The following is a 26,280-nucleotide window of genomic DNA, read 5'->3' as shown; positions in this document are numbered from 1 at the left end:
AGCAACAACATTAATAGCATTAAGTAGATCTTGATCACCATGATGATATACACACATGAAAAACTTCTAAAACTGAACCATTTCCATCTTGCAACCAAAACAAAGGCCAAAGTGCAACTGCTACAAACAAAACGAAGTTGAACACTAACAGTGATCTTTCTGATGCCAAAACAAAGTTGAACACAAACACAGCTTCTTTTTTTTTTTTTAGGAAGGAATACTAGTATCACCCACATTTTGGAGCTCTTGATCATCTGAAGATGTGAACATTAAGCTGACGTGGTTTCACAAGCTCAAACACACAGACGTCACCTAACTTGAGGCCATTGCCACGGAAAAAATTGTGCCAACCTGCTGATAGGAAATCAGCATCTCCCTTTTGTGGAATGTAAGTGACCTCCGATGACTTCATATTTGGATCTTTCATAATCAAAACTAACTTCTTTCGAGGGAGATGTGTGCGAGAAAATGCATAGGGCAGCCTCTGCATCAATTTGAATTCATTGTATTATTCAAACAAATTCTTCTGATAACATTGCAGTTGATATTCAGTTAAAGTATAACATCTCACCATAACATATGGCTGTGTGATATGAGATCGACAAAGCTTCACTGTTGCAAAAGGGAATTTTGATGTGAAAGAGTTGGCAGTTTCCGGTGCTTGTGATCTTTCTTCGTGAATCACAAGCTTTCTTTTCTGAAAGCAACTCCTTTTATAGACTTTTTTTGGTGAAGGAATTATCCCAATTGGGAGGTCATCACATTCTGATTTGATTTTGACATCCTTCAAAGTTTCCGAACGTTCCAAACAATTTCCTGCAATGTGCAATCAGAATTAGTGATGAATTTTGTGTTCATGATAAAATGCATGATAGGAGAGACAAATACCAAATTTTATCATAGTGTGTCATATCTTATCGAAGTAACATGCAAGATTTTCTTTTCAATAAATTTGTAGTTTATCCATTTTTATAAATAAATAAATAAATTGAACAATTAAATTTAAGGAACTTGCCTCCGTCAGCATCAGGACCCAGCATAGAAACATCGTCATTATGTACCACTTTTTTTATTACTTGAGACCGAAGAACACGGCCAACATCCAATGAGCTTTCCACATGTTGTCTCGATTTATCTTTCACCTCATATAACTTCCGCCTTTTTCTCTGAATTACTGTAAATAAATCCTCTCTCTCACATGCATTCACACCGAAAATTTTCACAGTAAAAATAAAATCCCCATCATATTGGAAAACCAAAAACTCATACTCTCTGAGTGCATGGTCCTCGGCAAATTCTGCCCACCCTCCGCAGAGGAATGTGCCTTTGCTGCTTTTGCCCAGTTCTGCATTCCAACATCTTCCACTGGGACCCTGTAAGGTAACTCTTTTTGATGTTGCAGTTGATATATGCTTCAGAAACTGCACTGGAATTCCCTGCAAATAAACCAGGCTAAGAAAAACTTCAGCAAATGTTAAATTCTAGTCATTTCAACAATGCATAAACCATTCATTTGATTCAACAAAAAATTGAGTCTTTCTCATTTGCGAATGTGTGATGAGAAAATCACAGCAGATATGAATTAAATTTAGCAGTAAATTTGCAAAATTTCAGGTCAAAATTTTACAGTGTGGGAAAAACTCTAGTTTGTTCAGATTGAAACCAGAGGAGAAAAATGAGATGGATAAGCAAACTAAACAAATTTCATTTTAAATAGCTCATCTTTCTATTTCCTTCCATCATTTTCTTTTCTTTTCCTCGAACTTTCATCAGTTCAAGCACACTTTAGAGATGAAAATACCAATCTAAGTGATCTTAGAAGCATTGATTCTCAACATGTTGAACAACATCAAATCACATAAGACAAACAAAATCAGAAACAAAAGAAACAAACATCAAACAAAAGACAGATGATTGGAAGCAAATAAAAAAGTTTTCAATCAATCCAGACACACTGTAGATGAAAATGCCAGCCATGCATTTGCTTAAATAACATCAAGCATCAATTCATAAAAGAGAACAAATCAACAACTTTCCAATGAATGTAATTAGCTAGAAGAAACTATAGACATGAAACTAAAGAAAGAGGAAAAGATTTAAAAAAACACACACACACACACAAAACAAAATAAAACAAAACAAAACAAAAAGACAAAAACTTGCCAGCCTCTGAGAGAAGTCTCCAAGCAGGACTTTGAAGAAGTGGGGCTTCCTCTCCATCAAAGAAGCAGCTTTTCCCATAAATCAAGCAGAAGAGGGCGAGAGAAGTGCTGGTCTTTTCAAGCTTCTCTTTAATTGGCTTGCTGTCTTTTCCAATGTGGGGGGGAACTTTTTAAGCACTCCTTTTGGAAAAAAATGGGAATAAGAGCAATGGATTGCAAATACCCAAATACTAAAAATATTCAAAATGTAAATATGGCGATAGAAATGATAATATTTGGTTTGTGAGATAAATTGCTGAGAATAAAAAAATATATATCAAAAATATGGTAAAATTATTTTTATGCTTTTTGAATTAAAAAGATTATATTTATATAAAAATAATGAATTATGTAATAATAACTTTATAAAAGTACATTTTAATTTCTATATTATTTTAAATATTCATTATTTAATTAATATTTATTAAGTAAATAATTTTTTTATTCGTAAAATATTTGAAAATAATTGTTATTTTAATTGCTATAATTACATTTTAAATTGAATTTTTCATTTTAAGATTTACTTTATTTAATCATTATTAATTAATTATGTAAATCATATAATAATTTTGATATTTTTTATTATTTTATTATAAAATATTCATAATATTATTATTTATTTTAATTATTATAATTATTAAAAAATTGTTGGTATTGATGGCATTTTGCATGGGCGTAATAAATATTACTTTATTTAGAGGTAGACGAATATCCTTATGACTTATGATAGATACCAAAACATGGGTATCCATTGTTTCGGTATCTATCACTGTACGTGATGGTTCCCTCCAAACGGGAACCATTACCACAATCCAAACACAAAGTTAAACTACAAAATTCAGACTAAATTTAAGTCTTTTTTTTTTCTCAACCTGTTTTTTATGCTAAGATTTAAACCATAAATATTGAATTAGTATTTGAAGTTTTTTCCAAGAGAGTGCTAGAGAGAGAGAAAGAGAGAGAACAAAACAAAACAGCTAAATGGAGGCAGGGGCCTTCAAAAACTAAAACTGCATGAAGCCGTAGCTTAGACCAACCAGTTGGTAATTAGGGATGCTAATGGAGCGGGAATTCACTGGATAATACATTCCCCGGCCCCGGCCCCGGCCCCGGCCCCGAATTTCTAAGCACATCCCAACCCCAGCCCTAAACCTGAATATGGCGATTTTTTCCCCTACCCTGTCCTAGCAGGGATTTTTCGGATTCAGGGATTCCCAACCCTGATTAATAAATTAAATTATTATTATTTAAAATAAAATTTATAAAATATTTGCTAAAAATAATAAAAAATTTTAAATAATTGAAAACACCATTTACAAATACAAGTAATTGACATATTAAAGACTTAACACAAAATACCAATATATATATATATAACACATACACATTTAGATATTTATAACATAAAATATATAACACACATATATATATATAGGGCGCGTCTTCTACATGCATTCATAAATTAATATTCTATAGATGATGATCCTCAACTGTTGGATTTTCATCCAACGGATTGCATTATGCTTTGGAAATGTTTTCATTTAAGTTACCGTGCTTATGAATAGTAGTACATATTAAAAAAGTATGATGTACAATATTTTGATCTAAACTATTCAATCATACTTGTATAGTAATCTAATCAATTACAACCGAAACACCAACCTAACTGCCTGTTTGGAGAGCAAATACACCTAAATGACTATTGTTTAAGCTACTATTACTATGCCTTCTCTCTGTCTCTCTCATTAAGTTTCTCTCTAATATTTTTTAATATTTGAGGGCGTTCCTAGAACGTCCCCAGATAACTTTATATATATATATATATAATATTTAAATTAAATATTTAATATTTCATGGCCGGGGCGAGGAGGATATTCCTCGGCCTCAGCCCCGACCCAGACGAGAAGTTATTTGCTAGCCTCGGCCCAGCCCTGTCCCCGACAGGGAGTTATTTGCCTGTCCAGGCCTAACCCCGACCTCGAAAAAATTCTCTAACCCTGATTCCGACAAGACGGGGAATCTGTTCCCCGTCAGGGTCGGGGACCATTGGCAACCCAGTTGGGAAGGTTTAACCCTTTTGTGAAAGAGTGAAAGCCTTGGGTTTCTAAGCCCATATTTTGCTAGTTCATCAGTAGGGCTATAAAATGAACTAATGTGTTTGTTAAAAGCTCAAAGGCTCGCCTCATCGAGGGCTCGGCTCGGCTTGTTTATTAAGCTAAATGAGTGATTCTCAAGCCTAATTGTTGAGCTTATAAGATAAACGAGCCGAGCCTAAACACCACCAAGCTCGCCTCGTTAAGTGTCGTGAACAGATTCGTTTATTATATCGTTAAAGGACTCGTTTATTATATCGTTAAAAATTTGTTTTTTTTTAATATTTATTTTGTTATTATTGTTGACTTATTTAATGAGGTTTCTACCGAGCTTGAACTCGAGCCTTATCGAGCTAGCGAGTCCAGCATGAGCCTCAAAAGTTTTTAACGAGCCGAGCTAGAGCCTCACTAATAAAGCTTGAAATAAGCTCGGCTCGAGCTCAACCTTGTTAGAAATAGTAATGAACCGAGCTTGAGCATGGCAAAGTTTGGCTCAGCTCAACTTGGCTCGTTTACACCCCTATGAATCATTAGCCGTGGAGTTATAGCTTCTAGAAATATAATTTATCTCAGCATTTGGGCAGCTGCTAATCAATCCTTTAATATCTTCGATCCCGGTTCTGTATCTCCATGAAATTCTCGGGTCCTCCTTATTGAACATGTGGACCATACTTATACATTCAATGTAAATTTGGTCTGGATAAAGACTTGTCTCAATGCAACATCCCAGAGCTTCCTCCACAGCTTTCATAGTTTCATTTCCTGCAAGGACAATAGTGTTCATATTATTAACTAGTACAAAACCAATCCCACATTACTTTGTTTCTTCACGCCAAGAAGCAACAGTGAATAAAGAGAAGAAATTTGCATTAAAACAGAGAGTAAGTCAACTTCTCTGTACTTGAGCGTGTGTCCTTTGAACATCCAAAGGCTAGTCTGGCAGCATGGAAGGCTAAGTTATTGAAGTTTGGATCTATATTGTTGACTACTTTGTTGCACCTAGCCTTCCACAATAACCAAGCACAAGATGCAAGAATGGGATATATCACCTGACTGCCAAGTTTGGTCTTCCACCTAATGAGTGTCCAATCACCAAAAGTGAAGTTCTGAATAACTTTGAAAGTTAGGCCAGTGAAGTGTCTGATCAAAAAATTCCACACAATTTGGCTCTTTTGGCATTTCCATAAGATGTGCTCATCACTTTCTCTTTCCAGACCACAGAAATTGCATGCCAAATCGGGGCCTAGATTTACCTGTAGAAATATAGGAAGGTAGGGGTTCTCCCATGCATCATTCTCTAGAGGAAAAACTTAACTCTGGGGATGATGCATAGTTCATTTGTAGAGGACCAGACTCAACAATTAGCATCATTTCTACTGATGGTCAAGTCCCTCATATTACTCCAATTACAAAAGTCCCCAAACATGATTTTGCAAGAATTAATGTCAAGAGCATCCCACTTAATGCAATCATTTACAATAATGTTTTCAACTTGGATGTTCATATTGAGATAAGTTGGTTTAAAAGCTAAAGGATTGTCAAAAAGCCATGGATCATTAAAGAAATCCGTTTGATCAGGGTTACACATATTGATCCAGAAATTTGATTTAACCTTGGAAGCAGTAGACTGCAGAGCCTTGAAAAAACATGAAGAATTTTTTGAAGACCGACCATTCCACAGTTTAAAATCACCATACTTATCTAGAAGAGAAAAAACCACAAATTTTTCAGCAGATTGTGCCATTAGACTTTCAAAGAAGCTGAAACAATGACCAAAGTCTAACTAGTACAATCAAAGTGCAGATTTCCTGTGCAATCTAAAGAAGCAGAAAAATTCCAATGCAGATACCAAAATGCAATTGAATATTAACGTAGGATTTCATTTCTTTGAGCTGAAAATGCTCACATGAAAACATCAGCATTACATACATGAAAGAAATACTTCTAAAACTGAAACATTTCCATCTTGCAACCAAAACAAAGACCAAAGTGCAACTTCTACAAACAAAATGAAGTCAAACACTAACATTGATCTTTCTGATGCAAAAACAAAGTTGAACATAAACATAGTATCTTCTTCGGAGGTGACAATGTAGGCAGGAATGCGACTGGTATCACCCGCATTTTAGAGCTCTTGATCATCTGAAGATGTGAGCATTAAGCTGACATGGTTTCACAAGCTCAAACACACAGATGTCACCTAGCTTGAGGTCATTGCCATGGCAAAAGTTGTGCCAACCAGCTGATAGACTATCACGACCTCCTTCTCGTGGGATGTGAGTGACCTCCCATGACTTCATATTTGGATCTCTGATTATTAAAACTGAATTCTTTCGAGGGAGATGTGTGTGAGAAAATGCATGGGGCAGCCTCTGCATCAATTTGAATTCAAGGTATTATTCAAAGAAATTCATCTGATAGCATTGCACTTGATATTCAACTAAAGTATGACACCTCACCATAGGAAATGGCTTGGCGATATGAGATGGACAAATCTTCACAGTTGTAAAAGGAAAATTAGATGTGAAAGAGTTGGCAGCTTCCTGTGCTACTGATCTTTCTTCATGAATCACAAGATGTCTCTTGCGCGAGCAACTCCTTTTATAAATTTTTTTGGGCGAAGCAATTAACTCAACTGGGGGATCATCATATTCTGATTTGATCTTGACATTCTTCACACTTTCAGAACGTTCCAAACAATTTCCTGCATTGTGCAATCAGAATTAGTGATGAATTTTATGTTCTTGATGAAAATGCATTAGCACAGAGACAAATACTGAATTTTAACGTAGCGAGTTTTTCCAGCAGCCTAGCCGTTAAGAAAAGCAAGAACGTGTACAAATCTTGGTGGAGTAAGTGGGAGTGGGACCGCGCACACATAAGCGCTAGAACCACCCGCACACAACCACTACTCACCCAAGATTTGAACTCTCACTACTTGTGAAGAATTCTATTGAGGACCCAACTACTAATAGACCACTTGATCGTTGGTGTAGTGAATCATATCTTATCAAAGAAAAATGCATGACAAAGTGAACAATTAAGGTACTCACCTCTATCAGCATCAGGACCCAGCATAGAAGCATTGCTATTTTGTACCTCTTTTTTTAATACTTGAGAGTGAAGCACGCCGCCAACATCCAATGAGCTTTCCACATGCCTATCTTTCACTTCACATAACTTGCGCCTTTTTCTCTGAATTACTTTAAATAGATCCTCTCTCTCACATGCATTCACACCGAAAATCTTCACAGTAAAACAAAAATCCCCATCATATCGGAAAACCAAAAACTCATACTCTCTCAGTGCATGGTCCTCAGCAAATTCTGCCCACCCTCCGCAGAGGAATGTGCCTTTGCTTCTTTTGCTCAGTTCCGCATTCCAGCATCTTCCACTGGGACCCTTTAAGGTAACAATTTTTGATGTTGCAGTGGATATATGCTTCAGAAACTCAACTGGAATTCTCTGCAAATAAAACAGGCTCGGCAAATCTTTAGCAAATGTTAATTTTTAGTCATTTAAACAATGCATAAACCATTTATTTGATTCAACAAAAAATTGAGTCTTTATCATTTGCAAATGTGGGATGAGAAAATTTTACTGTGTAGGAAAAACTCTAGTTTGTTCAGATTGAAACCAGAGGAGAAAAATTAGATGGATAAACTAACTAAACAAATTTCATTTTAAAGAGCTCATCTTTATACTTGCTTCCATCGTTTTCCTTTCTTTTCATCAAACTTTCATCAGTTCTTAGAAGCAATGATTCTCAACATGTTGAATCTAACATATTTTTTTCATAGAAACTACTTAAAGAACCATCATACATCAAAACCCATGTATGATATAATGACCTGGTAGGAACAACATCAAATCACATAGGACAAACAAAACCGAAATAAACTAAACAAAAATCAAACAAGAGACAGAAGATTGAAAACAAATATAAAAATTTCAATGCAAAAGTGCTGCTACATGCTATGCATTTCCATGGATAACATCAAGCATCAAATCACAAAAGAGAACAAATTAACAACTTTCAAATGAATGTAGTGATTGAGCTAAAAGAAATAAAGACAATAAACTTAAAAAAAGAGTAAAAGGTTAAAGAAAAAACAAAAAAGTGAAGAAAAAGACTTGCCAGGCTCTGAGAGAAGTCTCCAATCAGGACTTTAAAGAAGTGAGGCTTCCTCTCCATTTTCAGGTGACTTCAATCAAAGAAGCAGCTTTTCCTATAAATCAAACAGAGAGGGATAGAGTAGTGCTCGTCTTTTCAAGCTTCTATTTGATAGTGCTTGCTGTCTTTTCCAATGCCTTGGAGGGAACTTTGAATCTTTTTTGAGTAAAAATTCAAACTAAGTTTCCTGTAGTTTTTTTCAAGCTTTTTTTTTATGCTAAGATAACAGAAGTTGAAATTTAATTCATAAAATAACGAGTTTTGTGTTGTAGGATGCAGGTAAGACAAATTTGGAATGATAAAAGCAACAATACCTTGGCTCTATAAAAAAAAGTTTTTGGCACTAGTCAAGTTTTCTTTGGACACCTGTTTGATGTCTGATCGAATCTTTCTTCCATGAGAGACCTGTGGGGTAATTGGCGAAAAGATATTAAAAAGCCTCTATCCACCTTTTGGGATCTCTTGACTAGGGTCATTATTTGGAACATTTGGATCGAAAGAAATGCACGCATTTTCTCATCCTAATGCTACAATTATTGTGAAAATTGTTCATATGCTTCTTATGTGGTTGAATGCAGTTCCTGAAGCTAAAAGTGCTAAGCTGGAGGTGCCCATGAAGAAAATCAAAAGGAGCCTGGAATTTGTGGAGACTAGGGAGGTGGAGCTCAATGCCCCTGCGGAGCATATCTCTTCAACGGGAGAAGTTTAGCTCTGTTGTTTGTTTCGTGAGGAGACCCCTGTTCTGTAGGGGGCTCTCATTGTTGTATGTTTGTTGGTGCCTTTGTTTTGGTTCTCTCCCATTGCTGGTGGGTCTGAATTTCAGTGTTGTATCTTTTGTAACATTGGTTTATTAATGAATGTAGTTTATCCACTTTTATCAAAAAAAAAAAAAAAAAAAAAAAAAAAAGTTTTTGTGTTAAAAACAAAAATAATTTTTTTTTAAAATTTATGTGAAAAAATAAAATACTACATGCTGTTAGTACAAATACATTATTTGCGACATATTGTGAATAGTTTATCCAACATTTAAAAAAAAAAATACAGTATTTGCTCTGTTAGCATGCAAAACCTTTGGTTGAAAGGATAAAATTTTCAAAATGCAAATCTTATTTTAAACTTGTTCATTCGCCTAAAATAAAATCTCTCAGAAATAAAGTATAATGAGAAAATGGTGAGAAGTGATGGTTGAAAGCAACCAAATATACTTCATACCTTCAAAATGAAACCAAAAAACAAACTAAAAGATTACATAAAACAAGAAATCTTTGATGATCAAATTAATGAAAATGAGATACATAAATTAGCAAGGTAATGACCAACAACATGTCTTGAAGAACAACAGCAATACAATATAATAGCAATGAATCAACAAGGCATCAAGTTCATCATCTCTTTTATAGCTCCCAACTTTGCCAGCATAATTTAGATCATCTCTCAAACAAAATTAAAAAATGGAGCAAGTTAATGCACAGCGTCTTTGAGTTTTTTTTTGGATATGTCTTCTCTTCGGTCTCTGTTCAATGTTACAGGTGATTAGAACTCCGTGATTTTAAGTCAACTACAATGACAGAGATGTTGTCGGAGCTGAATTTACGGTGAGCTAGCTTGACAAGATGATCAGCCACTGCTTTTGCCGGAGATGATAATGTGCCATTTGCTAAACTTCTCTGCCGATGTCGTCTTAGAAGACGGGATGCAACCTCTCCAACTTCTTGGTTTGACATCACATCCCATAGACCATCACTTGCTAAGATCAAGCACTCATCGTCAGAGCTTCGAGAGAGAAAACTAATCTCTGGCACCGGAATAATCCAAGGTCTCATATATCGGTCACCTGAAGGAATAGAAGGTTACTCTGTAAACTAGCAACCATTTAAAGTCATAGAACAACCCCTAATGCATTGTACTGAAATGCCTAGATTACTCAAAAACATGTGATAATTTGTTGATTGCTGCCTCAAAAAGAAGGGAAATGAATTATCTGTGGTTTCGAATCTTTTGCAATTTGGCTAGTAAGACTAATTCTATGAAGCTAATCTAAAATGATGATTATTAGTATCAGTGCAAATATTATCACACCATGTTAGTCTAAAAACAAGTTCTGATAGATTCTGCTGATTTGAAAATATAATACCAAAATATAATGTATGGCAAAAGATCATCAGAAGCTCTTTTATAATTTTTTGTGATCTTAATGATTGTTGCCTCAAAAAGGAAGGGTATCTAATTATTGTGCCTTGACTCATTTGCAATTTCGTTGTCAATAGTAGTTAAATGCCATTAAAATTAAAATGCAAATTATCAAGATCAAATATTCAAGAATAAGTTTAACAGATAAGAGGGACACAAAGAGGAGAAACAATACCTATGGATCTGGACATGGCAAGAACTCCCAAAACCCTGGGTCCTTTCCAGTTGATGACTCTTCCACCTTCTCTTTCAATTCTTTCACGTTCATCCTCTCTATCAGGCTGCAAGATTCACTGTAAGAAGCAATAAAGAATAATGGAGGAGGTAGTTTTGATCATTTATCATGTATAACTTTAGAATTACTTGGCACCATATTAACTTGCACAATGACCACTAACAATGCGGACATTCAAGGTGCAAAATCTCACCATCTAGAAGAGATCAGAAAAATAAAGTTGCTTCATTTGATGAGTGATAACAATATGCTTTTAGGTATCCCTCCAAGATGACATAATCCCCATACAAGATTTACTAAACTTCAGTGAAATAGTTACAATATATATCAGTAAAGAAGTTATGTACTGTACAAAGGACAAGGGAGAATATAAGAATAACTTGTGGATAGGCTGAGATGCCCAGGAACTCATTAGAGGGTTTTTAACCAAAAAAACAAAAGAAAGAAAGAAAGGGAAATAATCAAAACAAGGTACCATTCATTTGGTTCATCATAATTCTAAGATTAAGCTACTTCACTCACTCTATGGAAAAGAGACCACTAAATAGACAATTGCATATTCTCATCAAAACTCTAAAACTAAATCACTGCAAGGTTCTAAAATCTTCATAAATCAAAGCAGAGTACTCAAAAATAATCTATAAACACATAGAGGAGGCAATTAAATGATATTTCCTCTGGTTCGAATCACTCTGCAAAAGAATAAGCATTACAAAGGGCAACAAATAAGCAACTACACATCTTCTCAACACTAAAACTAAATCACCTTTGCAATCAAAGCAGAATGCATTAAAAAGTAATGCCACATTCATCAAAACTAAATGATAAAAAAAGTCAAACTTTGACAAGAAGAGCTTTTTTTTTAAGGTTTCAGTAATAAGACCTTATGATCAATGGTTAACTGGATAGTTTGATCTCCACGGCAAAGAACAGCTCTGGAATCTCCACAGTTAGAAGAAATAATCTGACAACCAGAGACAAGCACTACCAGAGCAGTGGATCCAACTATATCAGAGGCCACTCCCTCCGCTATTACTTCATTATCAACCCTGTCAAAACCATCAGAGAAAGCCATCTCCCACCTCCTTTGCCACCCTTCTCCATCACTGCCCTTCTTCCACAACTCTGCAACTACTTCATGAACTCTCTCAGCGCAATACTTCGCCACCTGAAAATTTAGAGAAAAATTATCAGTACTATTTTTCATTTTTTTTTTACTTTGACATCCTTTGAAAATTCTGAAATTGCTCAAATATCTTGCATGTATTTTTCATATATAACCCCCTTTATAAAAACTGGTGAAATATATATATATATATATATATATAAATCTCAAAAGTCATATATCTGATAGGACAGAGTACTTTAATCATTGAGGAAAGTTTTAAATTACTCACTCAATAAATAAAACCAAAAAGGTACAATCTGCATGCAATATCAACTTTTTATAAGGGTACAAACGCAAAAATAAAAAATACAAAATACAAAAAATATCAACTATTTCAGTTTCAATCAATTTTTTCAATTATTTTATTTTATTTTTCTAAAAAAACAGCGAAAGAAAATAAACACAATAACTTAGCTATTTCCGTTTATCAATTTTTTTTAAAAATAATAATAATAATAATTTAGCTATTTAAAAGGGACATATACACAGAGGGAGAGTTTGATATCGGATCCTACAAGAAGTATAAATCCGACCCGTTAAGATGATGAAGACTTGGAGGAAGTCAACGCACCTGAGAACCACCATGGCCGTCATAGACGCCGAAGAAGCGAGGGCCAGAGCTCTCACCGGACGGCGGCTCCGCCGCGCAGCCTCCGACGTGGCAGCAAGGGATGGAAACGAAATCAGGTGCGACGGCGACGGCGTCCTCCATCTCTCTCCGTCGCCCGATCGTCGACGCCGATCCCCAAGCCACCGCCCCGAAGCACAGCTCCGTCGGCGGGATCTCGCCGGAGCTGGTGGTGCTCCGGCTGTCATCGGATCCGAAGAAGGAAGATGATGACGACGAGGAGCCGAGGCCCAAATGGTGGACCTCGCCGCGGGGATCGTTAGGGTCTTGAGGATCTGAAGCCATGAATGAGAGAGAGAGAGAGAGAGAGAGAGAGAGAGATCTGAGAGAGTGGGACTAAAGGAATGATATATAAAGGGGGGAAAGGGGGGAGAGGAGACGACCTGGGGAGTGTGCACACGTGAGATGACGTCAGTGGGGTGTGGGTGATGGTGATGTCAGTACATCGTCTAATTAGATGACACGTGTTATCGGATGAGGAGGTTGCTAGGCTGGAACACCCTAACTTTCGGTGAAAATGATTTTGGTGACAACTTTAAAATGGGAGAAAATTCAATAATTTAATTTTTTTTTTTTCTTCTTCTTCTTTTTTATTTTATGTGGTTGATTTATTTTTCAAATATGGGCAGTAAACAGTGAGCAAATATTGACAACCTTTGAATTTTTAGGGTCTAACATTTCTGCTTTGACGGTGAGAACCACCGAAGTTCAAGAATTATTGATCAGTAAAAAAATATAATGAATTTAATTTTTTTTTATTTGTGAAAAAATATTAACAAGTCATGTGCCAGAATATGCATAGATATAAAATTACTGTTTTAACTCATATAAAGTTTGAACTTTTTTTTTAATAAAAATATAAACACCTTATATAAAAAACTCAATACTAATAGATCAAAAAAATAATTAGCAGTGGATTTGAAACTCAATTTGGTTAATTTTTTTAATTGAAATAAAAATTAAAATAAAAGCCAATAAAACCTTTTCTTAGTGCAGTACCTCATCACCGTCCTTTTAGAAAACTTTTTAAATAAAGACCATTTTAGTATTTTTTAAAAAATTTAAATATGAAAAAAAAAAAAAAGGCAACAAAATCTTGGCTTGCTGTATTAATTCACCACTGTCCCTTTTATAACTTTTAGAACTAATGACCTGTAAAATACTTGCTAATTTATGAGTTGCAAGTCAAAAGACAATAATATAGGAAAACGCTAAAGGTCTTTAACACTAGTTTTATCATTTAATGCTTTTTAAGTTGACTTTTGTTCGAGGACGGTGAACATATAAACGTACTTAATTTTTTTCTGTGGTATAAATGTGATTGGCTTTCTGTTTAGTCATTTTCATATAATTAATGTTTTTTGTCAAAACATATGGTTGTTTTGCACACATACCCCTAAAAATTTATTATCACATGCACAAAACTCTCCTGATTATGCTGGAATACACACCAGACTGAAAAATTAGTTACCGAACAATATTAACAAATAAAAAAGAACATGAGCGAATCAAAGAATTATTGCACTGGTTAAATAAATATTTCATTTCTAAGATTCTTAGATACCTTAAAATGAGGTTTTGGGAAATCTTAAAGACAAACATCTTAAAACAAAATCTCTCCATGGCAAGGCAAGCATTTAATAACCTAAAGGATGACAATCCTAGACTAATATGACAAGGAGTATTCAGTAAAACAGCTTTAATCATAGAGAGTTAAAATATTTTCTTATCTTCTAGCCAACCTTTGCAGCATCTCCAGCCTTCATATGCACCAAAAAAAATGATCCAATTATTAGAAGTGTTTAATGGGCTAGGAAATGTCAAATAGAATATTATATTATTATGTACACTAGAAACAAAATGCATATTGGTTACTCATGAAACATTACCTACAAGACAACTACTTCTCCAAACAAGAAAGCTAATCCAAAGAATTATTGTGTGATGTGAAACAGCAATCATATGATACTAGAAACTATGCACTTGGTAAGGAACTCTTGAGAGAATAAAGCAGCTGAATAAAATTGAATTAGAATTCTGATTGGCCTTCTTAACTCTGCAAAATTTTCTTGGCCCTGTTATTGTTTCCTCGACTTCTCCATTCTGCCAGGATAAAAAAAAGAACATTCAAATAGCTCAGGTTAAATATTTGATCGAGATATAAAAATAAAAATCACCATAAGATTAGCATCATCCTGATAATGTCAGTAATTAGATTCATCGAGTTTCAACATCAAAGGTTAGATCATAAATGATGGTAAAAAATTTGTATTTGCAGCAACATGACAAATAAGATAGGATTTGACTACTTTATCTAAATGTTGATCTGGTTAAAAAGCAAATACCAAACCACATGAACTTAATAAAGTTTACAGGTTGCCATTAACATATAGCAATAGACATGTTTATTCAATATAACACTTAATAGCTCAACCGCAATGGCACAAACTTTAAATAATGTCATTTGCTTCTTATTTAGTGGAAAATCAAGAGAAAGAAGTAGCAGAAACTACAAATAAGACCCATCCAAATATAGTCCTATCTGCTTTCTCGCTGGATACAAGTATGATGAACTCATCCCAGATAACAAGGCTCAAATTAATATAATGCAGATGTTCATGGAATGCTCATTATTTGTGGTCACCTGAGAAACTAATTAATAGTTTTGTAACAAGAAACATAATAACTATCTCTTAGAAATGAAACACCATTTGGCCTCTACTATTTTGCTGTTAAAACATTGGAATGAAATTTATTTGGTATAAAAAAGTAGAAAACTACAGTTATTCTTTGGTGATTGCTGTCAAGGTTTACTAGTACCCCCTTAGAACTGCCAATGTTCTCCATGAACTTCTTATAAAAATGAAGTACACGGATACAGGAAAAAAATTATCAACAACTAATTGCAATGGCTACTTTCCATTACCCTTTCACAATGTGAGCCATGAGAGACTGGAAATTTCTTCTCATAAATACAAAAATATAGATTTTTTTTCTCCATTACCAAAGCACAGCAGTTCCAAATATAGCCAAAAGTAACCGATAACAAGCTATTAGCACCCTGTCATCCAATAATAAAAATCATAATATGATTTGTTTCCACTCAACTATAGCACCTAGCTGGGCCTAAAGGCTAAGGGTAGAGAGGGGCATGACTTACCTTACTAACGCCTATACTATCAAAATCACCAGAATGGAACCATATGAGGGAAGTTTGAAAAAAAAAATGAAAAGAAAAATGAAAACATATATAACCCAGAAGAAACTTCTAGGCAGAACATTTAGAGTGGCGAAACACAAATTAGATTAGGAGAGGCTTTCTCTTGTTTTTGGTTATTGTATGGAATTACCATACTTCTCATAAAAATGATCAGACCTACTCTAACCACAAAATAAGGAGAGAGAGAGAGAGAGAGAGAGAGAGAGAATGACAACTCCAACAACAGGCCTTATCCATAGAGGCCAAACTCCACGAACAAGCAGTGGCTTTAATAGCCCATAGAATGATATACATCATAATCTGATCACAAGTAAAACAAGCGAGCAGTCTAATAACAAGAGATTTAGTAATCCTCGCTGAGGGATGAAAACCCAACTTTCCCCTCCTACCAAGTTGCATATAATCTAATATAGATTTTGCACTCCACACAGCCAAAACAAGCTATAAAGCTTTCATATAACAACAGGCATAGACATTAACAATAAGAAAGAGAACATATTGGTAGATTGAGATGATTATGTAGCCTGATGAGCTTGTACTTTCCACAAAATATAACAAATTCTAATCAATCATATTAACAGATAAGAGAAATATTATAAACTTAAGCTTGATATAACGAGAGGCACAGAAATTAACAATAAAGGAGAGAATATATCTTGGATGATAGATTGAGATGATTACATACCCTGATGAGCCTGAACATAGGTTCAAACTTCTTTGCACTCTCTACAGAGTCATAAAAAAATCAAAAACCACCAGACTTCCCACCTCCAAACTGAGTAGGAAACTGGAAAATAAAGATGGAGTTCTCATCTTTCACCTCGTACACCTTCGCAAGCTTCTCCTTCAACTCCACCTAAAAAACCATCAAAACAGGAGATTTCACATCAAAAGACTCCCTAATCCAACACGAACATGCAATCTCATAACATACCTTGGAAACATTGGCTCTTCCTGGATGCAGGACATCAATGATCTGAAACCACGAGAAAAGATATCCAATTTGATCACCAGAATGAAGCCCGAACATAGAGTAGCATGAAACGTATAGGTTAGAAGAGCCTTACAAACTGCTCGTGAGAGATGAGACGATTCATCATGAGCTTCCGTGTTCTGATCGTGAAAGCAGCCTTCTGGTCCACCATTGTTGAACCCCAATCTGGAAACTGAGTGGTAGAGATATAAAGGGCAGAGACAAAGCTGGATCGCTAAATCCCTAAACAGAATATAGGGCCTTTCGGAAAGCTTCAGTTTATAATATAACAATAATTGAAGAATTTTATTATCTGTATTTCTCCTGGAAATAATTATATTTAATCTACACCCTTGTAAACTCTAATTTACCTATATACCACTATAAACTAATTTACAAACACTTCCCTCTTACAACAGAAATTTCTAAGCATGTATCTCATGGCTTGATAGTGCACTTGCTCAAAATTTCCATTCCATATGGATGATTCTGCAACCATAAAGCATGCGCGCACATACATATTTGCTAAAAGAAATTGTTATAAACAACAATGAGAATTGGTTAAAAACACTTCTTGAGATCATAACGCAGATCAACATTTTCTTTAAAAAATAAAAATCCTCAATTCTAAGGAAAACTCAAATCTAGAACCTACTTGTGTTTAACATAATCACACACCATAGCACCACCTTTAACTCTCACCATGGAGAAAAATCAACTGAGAACCAATGCTAAAGTACACGAACACTAGGAAGGACCAGAAGGCTTACATAAATTAATCAAGCGAGTTCTCCATAAAACATTTGTAGATTATTAACATCCAAATACAACATGAAATAGAATGCCAGCAACGAGGAAGAATAGACATAGTAAGTAACTGTGGTACATCTGATGGCATCTCATCATTCAAATGCATCAAGTTGCACAGTGCTGTTATATGCAAGCTCTATAGGTGACAAGATGCTTCGGCTTGAATAATAAACACTTCTTGCCTGGAGAATTAACATAGTGGATGAATGGAACATCAATTCAAAACTGTCGTTTCTTGCGCTTATATTTGATTTTAGGTTTCTTACAATAGCCAAGTTTTGTATTCTTCAATGATGTTAAAGGGTCGTCCATAACCTACAAAGTCATCCAAACACAAATTATTCCCTTTTCCGGGGCACAGATACAGGACTGTACACTAATTATCATTCATGCATGCACTTTCAATTGAGAGGAAACAAAATAAGGCGAGAAGGAAAGAGAGAAATATGATCATGAGCTCATAACATTTCTTCAACTAAAAAGAGGATACATGAAAAAAAAAGGTCTCTCATTTGTATTTTCTGCCATGATCCAAACATATAGCAGTCAAGAATCTAGGTAAGTAATCCCTGCCCTAGTGACAAAGACGAAAAGATAAAATAAAACACAGAAGTAGATACCAAACTTCTCAGAAAATAATTCTGTTAAATTATAAAAAAGAAATAATAGCACAATGAATAAATGCCAGCGCTAAGCCCACCAATGCCAGACAAAGGTCAGAAGCCATTCAACGGAGACCCTTAACTGTCTTAGGTTAATCTGATCATAAAACTGATGCATGTAAAGTGCTCTATAATTGGTCCGAGTTATCTGTTAATGCTACTTTAGATGTAAGACCGCCGTGAAGGTCATGTGAAAGGCCAAACTTCTAGAAGTTACTAACTTGGGTTCCGTGAGATTTCCGACTATTTTATTTACTATGCAAGCCATTTAACCCCAAGGAGGGAAATCCCCCAGCTTTCCATTGAAATACCATTTTCTCATAAGTAATGCTATTGATACCAAGTGGGTTCATCAAACTAACTTCCCAAATGAATGATAGTCATTTAATCACCTTGGGATGTGGTGTGGTGCATTCCGAACACTGATGTTGGATTCAATCTTCTAATGATGTGCTAAAAGTAACTATTTTCCAGTAAAGTTATTGCAAGGTAAAAGAGAAAAACCTGGAAGCAAAATACTTGTCAGAATCATAGAGAACCTTCAAAACAAGGCCAAAAGCAATTTGCTATTCTCAGAAATGGAGACTTCTTGATGCAATCGATGCCCTGCAGGCATGCATAGCAAATGTGGACAGTAATTATTGGGTGTAAAGTTGTGGTTACATAGTTTGGATGGTTTCATGGATAATTATAAAACTGGATTCACCATACCATGCTTGGCGACATCTAACAGCTTCAAGACGGACAGCTCTTCTGTGATCATCAAGAGCATTTGACACCGCCCGCAAGACCTAAGGACGATGAGAAAAGTAATCATATTCTGATATTTATCAAAGTGTCTCTCAAGGAATTTATTATTAAAAGCATGATATAAAACAGATAAATAACATTAATTATGCAAATAATGTAACCAACCTGTGACCTCATTGGATAGATTCTTGCATGAGGAAGCCCTGACATGGCCACAAGACATTGAATGGCAGTCTCCCGAACAATCTACAGAATAAAAAGATAAGTTGACATGCAGGCTCAAGCATATCACTAATGACTTTGGACTTCAGGGCAGCAATACTTGGCAAACCAACTTAGGATACAAATGAAACTAGTCTGTGATTGCTTGATTACAAACATTCACAGCGAAAAAACATGCAAGGTACAGGATAGGCCGTCCTTTTCAAAAGGTATGCTGATACTAGATTTTGTGAAATTTTAGCAGAAGACCACTAGGACATGGTGGTAATTTTGTGGTTTTATTTTTTTATTTTTAATTACTAGATCGTCTAAATAATTAATAAAGAAATTTGAATACTCTTTCTGTTTCTTTTTATCTGTCACAATCCATGTTCCTTTTTATTTGTCATTTCTAACATCAAGAAGCATTTATTATTTTTTTTCCAAAATTACCCCTAGCACTCTATTCAATTCTCTTCTTGGAATTATATATGAGAGAGAAATGTGAAGATATAAATCAGGGGTAGTTTTGGAAAGACAACTAATTTTTTATAAAATTTTGTGAAATAACTAAGTTTCTTGATATGTGAGATTCGGTTAACCACGACAGATAAAAAGGAACGGAGGAAGTATTAATTAGACCACCTTAAACTGAGCACATTTCCAACAGAACATAGAGACCATAACCCTAGGTGTTGTGTGGCAGCTAAAATGGGATGGAACGGAATGCCCACAACAACATCTAATTCCCATTCACGTTTATGGTTACCAATTAATAAATGAAAATGGGCATTCAATAGCATTCCTTGAAAATGACCATTAACACAAAAGTGAAAGGACATTCCCAAAATTTCTGCATTGGGAATCAATCTATACATTGACATAGAAGTCTGAAAATTTTAAATTAAGTAATATTTTATTAAATCCATAAATTTACACTAGTACTCTTTAGAATAATAACTTTGCATGTTACCTTATAAATATTATAAATATGAGAATGTAAAGCATAAAGAATGGCATCATCTCATCCAAAATGGAACTTTATTGTTAAAAAGAATAAAATGATGGTGAAGAGCGCATTAACTTTAAATTGAACTTCTAGATCTGTAAGGGTGCTTACAATCATAGTACACAAAACCGTTGCTAGGAATCTACATAACGCAAGATGGAATAATTAATAAACAGAGTACATAAAATTAAATGAAGAACATACATCAGAAAATTTGAAGTTTGAATAAAGACAAGCTTTACCATCATATGGGGGTAAGAAATCAATCCAATAAGGCGTCCAATAATTGAATGAACATTGTTCAAAACAGCTTCTTTTCCTGAAATTACAAGTAAATAGTGGTTTTGCACATTAATTTTCTGCAATAAGAACAATTAGAGTTTACACTAAAAATTTTAGATCACTATCTAAGAATTGGATGGTCTGTCACCCAAATAGAGGAAACAAAGAGGGCCTTTTTTTTCTTTTTAAAAGAAATAAAAGAGTTCCATTAATGGATTCACCACATAGAGAGAGAAAAAAATTCCAGGCGCATTTAGAAATAGAACACAATGTGGATGAAATATTGAAGCAGTCAGGCCAGCCAAAAGGCCAAGAAGACATTGGTTTTAAACACAAAGAAATACTTAATTTGGACTGCCAACACTTCTGATCTGGGAATTAAGTGGCACACATCATCATTCCGGAAATGGAGCAAAAAGATATATGATTGAGTTTAACTATGGTAAAACATTAACCACTGTCACCATCTAGAACACAAATTATATCATTTCAAGTTTTGAGAGCCATTTTCTGTACATTGAATGGTTTTTGGTCCAGATCTTGACCTCTAATTTCCTGTTCCTCCTGCTGGTAAAGTTTTTCTTCGATGATTGGAGAAGACATAATAAATTTTATATTTGTTTCCTTCTATAATTTATTTTTACATTCACAATATCAGTTTCCAGTCATCATCTACGAATACTTTGATTCCTTCCCACTTAAAATTCCTATCTTCTTTCACATAATTTAGTAAACTTTTGGAAGCCACATTACAGTTGCAGTTACTTGATTGGCCAACATTTGACAAGCAACTATGTTGAACAGTAATCATTCTATAAGTTAAAGATTTCACTTACCATTATCATCCATGAGGATACCAGATAAGGCCATTAAGAGGCTATATATAAGATCTTTATCCATGACATCTGAACTCAACACAGACAAGGCATCCAACAATGGTGGTAAAATCTGCAAAGAAAGCCAATTAGACAAAAAGCAGAAGCATAAGCAGAAGAAGAAGAAAAAATAAGGGGAAGACGGGAAAAAAGAAATTTTATAGCTCATTTCTGTGCTCATTCATCTAGTTAAATATTTGATAAAAGACGAAACATGTTGCACAAACATGAGTGCATATTTACACATAACCATCCCACACTCACAAACGCAAATAAAGCATATGCAAGAGTGCATACAGCAGAACAAGTGAACATGCATGCAAAGCACACAAAGCCCATGCACACATAAATACACATAAAGTGGACACACGCCATGCATCAAGAAACATTTAGCCTTCATAATTTTTCTACGCAAGAACAAGCAGAAATTTAAGTTGAACCATGTGAAATACAAATATGGACACATATACCTTCAAAAACACCAGCAGCGTGCTTGTTAATATCAATTGATATAGTTGCAAATTTCATTCCTAAATGCTGTATTTACAAACACGCATATATCTAAGCATGCATTTTCTGCGTATTCAGTGTAGATGGTACATGAATGTCAACAGCATTGAATCAATGAACATTTTCCCATTAACAGAAAATATCATGAGAACATTAGGAAAGGACCTGATTGGCTTGCACGATGACAGCAGCCAGTGGAGTGTTGGATATAACATGTCCAAAGGCTCGATAAAGAACAGCCCTGAAAAACACTAAAGTTCGGTCAAACCCAAATACAGAACACCAATTAGTGATAGTAGCAAGCTGCAATAAAAAGTCACCCAAGCACTTATGCAGAGACCAACAGGATGGATTTAATAGTGACAAATATTTGAAAAAAAGAAGTATCATAAAGACAACCACTGGGTTCAAGTCTTCCGTTTTCCCGTTTGAAGGACATTGATTGGCATTTGGAACAAGCCGATTTCTCTAAACTGTTATTTTGAGTTAATATATGTATATATATATATATATATAGCTTTCTGAGAAAAGTTTTCAAGCCAACAACAAGCATATGTAGAGCACAGAAGCACAAATGGTCTGCAGAGTATTTAGGAGAACTGGGCTTATAGTTACATTTGCGGCATGACAAACAAGAGAATGTTATCTTTCTTGAAGACTTGGTGAAAACACTCAGCACTAACTTCCAAGATCACACTGTAAAATATTCTTTCCACTCCATGCGAATCAAAAATTTCATAATTGACCTGTTGTGTTTAGTTTAAAATACTCCCCCTCACCAAAATCAATCCGGCTGTAGATTTTGAAACTAAGGATTTGCTAGGAAATTTATTTTTCTTTTTATAAATATATCATTCTAAAAACAGGATCAAAGCAGACCAGAAGTGGCCCTGGATCAGGTACAAGTGTACATACAAAATATATATATGGCAAATTGATGGGAAGAAAATTGCTGCTAACCTTGGCATAGCACACCTATAATTACTCAAAAGAATAGAAGCTTCTACTTATGGTAAAGTTTCAGTGTAACAGCGCGCAATTGACATGCACCAGACTGAATGATTCTTGAAGATTCAGAGGACAGATCTAGATATCTTTGGTTTGACACTAATCTAATTATGTTTGATGCCATAATTTACTTAGTAATACCCACAAAAATAGAAAATATCAATCAGCATAAGCAATAAGTAAATTCAAATATTTATAGCAATAAACCAAGTACTCAATGTCACATTAAAAGTAACTATAATAGAGTATGACATGAACTACCTAAAAATGTTTTAGAAACTGAATGTTTTATTTCTTGTCAAGGGCTCTGTTTTAGTAGAGATGAATTGCTCAGCGATTAGTTGTCAAGAAAATAGGTACAACTCAAATATCAAACTAGCCTTATTGCCACTGTTAATAGTCCTCCAGGTCTAGAAGGAACACTTCCCTAGTTGACGTGGAACATGAGAGCTTAAATTTTGGAGTCCTTCCTTAAGGAATTGACCTGCCTTGATCAGGAATTTAAGAACACCAAAGAGGACTGAGGTCAAATTCATACCTAGTAAAGATTTAATGATTTCTACCATGGAGACAAACGAAGAGTTTCCTCCAATGTGACCCCATATGATGAGAATGTATTAGGCTCAGATAAGAAGTAAGTCCTTTTATTGGACACATCAATCACATGTTTTATACTAATGGATGAGGCTGGTAAACAGCATAAATCTAAATAATATAAAAGTTGGAGATGTGTGAGTTGTTTTTGTTGGCACCAAGAAGGAGCAGTAATTTTCAAAACAAACTTCGCTCAAGAAGAAAATTTCAATCCAATGAAAAAACAAAACCAAGACAAAACCACAAAGCAAGACATCACAGAAGTTGGCAGGTGAGAAAAATCTAGCTTAGAGATAACATAGGCAACAATAATGTTGCATAATTTTGAAGATATCAGATATCAGACAATGATACAAGAGAGTGTGCCATAAAAAAGACAAGCATAAACCAACATATACAATAATTTAGCAAGAGAAACCTTTATGGAAGAAACATTGTTTCCAAAGTAAAATTAAGATACCTCGTCCTCCAGGAACCAGACCCTTTAATTGAAGAAAGCAGGACCACTAGGATACTAGAGAAAAAACGCTGCTTGTGAAGTGGCTTTATTGTTGCGTGGAACTTTTTGTCCAAGCATACATCTGAATCACAGAGAAGTACACGGAATGCGTCAGCCGCTAATCCTGTGAGGAAAGAAAATTGATCTGCAGAACCATCTTGAAGAGTAGTAATTATCTCATCTTGATTTAACAGCAAACATTTCATGAAAAGCATCACTATTTCCTTCACTTTTTCATGTCCTCGCATCAACAAACCCTTGCCTATCCATGCCAGCCCTTCCAAAGCATGAATTATAAAAGGATTTCTATCATTGCTACAAAACAAAGAACAAATTTCCTCACTGGAAATCAAGTCCCTCAATTTTTTAAATGGGCAGCTGTAAAGTAAACCTGATAAATCCATCTCAAAAATCAAGTCAATTGCTTCCTCAAATGAACAAACATTTGATCCCTGTGTTTCATTATTGTTTTCTGGCCATTTATTGACAGCAGAAGCTAAGGCTTGGGTTGCTGGAACATGTCCTTGCAGTAAGAGAAGCATCAACAACTTCAATATTAATTTCACATCAGGTATTATAGTCTGAGGTCGGAGAGCTATCAATACTGATGAGAAAAGAGATATCAACCATTCATCTTTACATGCTAAACTAACTAAATTGGGAACAAATCCAAATCCCTCTAAGTTGAATGCAGGGAATGCTGCTCGCTGCTTTGCTGAAATGAGTGACAGGGTAGACAAAAGAACAGAATAACCTTTCTGAACAATCAGTGATTGATTTTCCTCTGTACAACCAGAAACTACAATCTTCATTGTCATCATTATTGCGTCAAGAACAACCTGAAATTCAAGCAAATTGAAGATGAAACTACTAATGATATGTCACTGAAGGCTGTAGTTTTGATGGCTTAGTACCTCAAATTGTTAAATCAGAAAAAGGCAATCAGATGAAGAATTAGTGAGGTGCAAAAGCAATATAGTTTTAATCATCTACCGACTCACTGAGAATATGGAAACTGACATTTATATTTACCTGATTTTTGGAGTTAGCACTGAAAGCACCAGTGTTCTCCATTAGTTTCCAAACATTGATAGCAAAAGGCATAGCAACCTCTTCGAAACGATTAGCTTTATGAAACCTGATTCAGAACAGTATAGCAACATATCAACACGCCTAGATTTTGCTCTAATACATGTGCATTCATATGGACCGGTCAAAACAGGTCCTGCAGTCAGGTAATATGTTTCCCTACACCATTAAACTGATGCTATGTTCCCCAATCCAGCAACTGAGTTAATGAGACAATAAAACAAAAAATTCTGGTATACAAAAGTTGTATTCAATATGCTATTGTCAAACTTTAAATTCCTTGTCATCCAGGCCACAAACTGGAAGATAACAAACAAACAAACAATACATTATTAAAAATTTGGCTATTTGTAGAAAAGCAGGCTTTCAAATCTTAAAACCAGCTCAAACCATATTTTGAGCTTAAAATTAGCGCAAACTGGTGAGTTTGGCATAGTTGGCCTACTCCATGACATACTGTCAAGTCTTGTTTACACAAAATGATATTTCTGCCAATGAACAAATCACAGAATAAAGGAAGCAAGATATCAATAAACAAAGTGCAAAAAAAAAATGATTGGAACTATAGAGTATTTTTCATAAAACAATATTCCATCTATCGTTGTCAAAGTCTTCTGATCCATGAAACAATCCAAGAAAGAAGCTATTGACCAACAATCAAGCTGTGATTGACACCAAGAAATAGAGTGAAAACTTGTTCACTGGCTATCTTATACCATCCCTATATTTAATCTTGGAGATGGAGGAAAATTGCTTTTTAGGACTTCAGAAGGGAATAAAAAAATAAAAAATCAAAATAAAATGAATCAACCAATTCCTTTTTGATAATTGAAAGTTGAAACTTTCTCACGTAACTTTCTAAAAGACAACAAATATTATACAAAAATTTTGTTACCATGACCACCATAAAATATCATAAACTGTTGCAAGGGATACATATGTGATAAGAAGTAAGAAATGTGCACCATGGAAGCACTTGATGGGAGTAGCACTTTAGCAAAGAAAGTAAAATCTCTGCAGAGCTGGCCTTGCCATTGACCTACACACAGAAAGAGAAGTATCATATCAGTAAACATTCCAAAGAAGAGAAACTAAAATCACAACAAATA

At 34.8% G+C, this 26,280-nt stretch overlaps 4 protein-coding genes across 7 annotated transcripts; all 4 read right to left on the bottom strand.

The window, feature by feature from the left end:
- LOC120259335 (B3 domain-containing protein Os01g0723500-like) lies at positions 1–2,283 on the bottom strand. Its single transcript, XM_039266925.1, has 4 exons — positions 2,164–2,283; positions 1,016–1,436; positions 572–816; positions 1–484 (listed from the first exon to the last, which is right to left on the bottom strand). The coding sequence occupies exons 1-4, from the start codon at positions 2,239–2,241 to the stop codon at positions 251–253; spliced, it is 978 nt and encodes a 325-aa protein (XP_039122859.1). The 5' UTR covers positions 2,242–2,283; the 3' UTR covers positions 1–250.
- Positions 2,284–6,389: 4,106 nt separating this feature from the next.
- LOC120258602 (B3 domain-containing protein Os01g0723500-like) lies at positions 6,390–8,489 on the bottom strand. Its single transcript, XM_039266061.1, has 4 exons — positions 8,433–8,489; positions 7,348–7,759; positions 6,754–6,998; positions 6,390–6,666 (listed from the first exon to the last, which is right to left on the bottom strand). Exons 1-4 carry the CDS (start codon positions 8,487–8,489, stop codon positions 6,433–6,435), a joined length of 948 nt encoding a protein of 315 aa, XP_039121995.1. The 3' UTR covers positions 6,390–6,432.
- A 1,229-nt stretch (positions 8,490–9,718) lies between these two features.
- LOC120257845 (probable protein phosphatase 2C 6) lies at positions 9,719–13,010 on the bottom strand. The gene is made up of 4 exons (XM_039265126.1): positions 12,633–13,010; positions 11,777–12,061; positions 10,834–10,939; positions 9,719–10,302 (listed from the first exon to the last, which is right to left on the bottom strand). The coding sequence occupies exons 1-4, from the start codon at positions 12,972–12,974 to the stop codon at positions 9,992–9,994; spliced, it is 1,044 nt and encodes a 347-aa protein (XP_039121060.1). The 5' UTR covers positions 12,975–13,010; the 3' UTR covers positions 9,719–9,991.
- Positions 13,011–17,443: 4,433 nt separating this feature from the next.
- Positions 17,444–26,217, bottom strand: LOC120259036 (MMS19 nucleotide excision repair protein homolog). Of its 4 annotated transcripts, none has more exons than XR_005536055.1 (11): positions 26,137–26,217; positions 25,115–25,220; positions 24,044–24,921; positions 22,147–22,222; positions 21,433–21,544; positions 20,557–20,633; positions 19,270–19,350; positions 19,066–19,145; positions 18,859–18,960; positions 17,959–18,007; positions 17,444–17,874 (listed from the first exon to the last, which is right to left on the bottom strand). XR_005536055.1 is itself a non-coding variant. In XM_039266569.1 (10 exons), exons 2-9 carry the CDS (start codon positions 25,184–25,186, stop codon positions 18,927–18,929), a joined length of 1,410 nt encoding a protein of 469 aa, XP_039122503.1. In that variant the 5' UTR covers positions 25,187–25,220; positions 26,137–26,217; the 3' UTR covers positions 17,444–18,007; positions 18,894–18,926. The 4 variants fall into 4 exon arrangements, 1 of the variants encoding a protein (XP_039122503.1); XR_005536056.1 differs by having other exon boundaries at positions 18,894–18,960; XR_005536054.1 differs by having other exon boundaries at positions 17,444–18,007.
- Positions 26,218–26,280: the final 63 nt, after the last annotated feature.

The sequence above is a fragment of the Dioscorea cayenensis genome, chromosome 4, assembly GCF_009730915.1.
Source record: "Dioscorea cayenensis subsp. rotundata cultivar TDr96_F1 chromosome 4, TDr96_F1_v2_PseudoChromosome.rev07_lg8_w22 25.fasta, whole genome shotgun sequence".
Taxonomy (NCBI): Eukaryota; Viridiplantae; Streptophyta; class Magnoliopsida; order Dioscoreales; family Dioscoreaceae; genus Dioscorea; species Dioscorea cayenensis.
The sequence above is the reverse complement of the archived record's forward strand: the minus strand, read 5'-3'. Positions and strand labels throughout refer to the sequence as shown.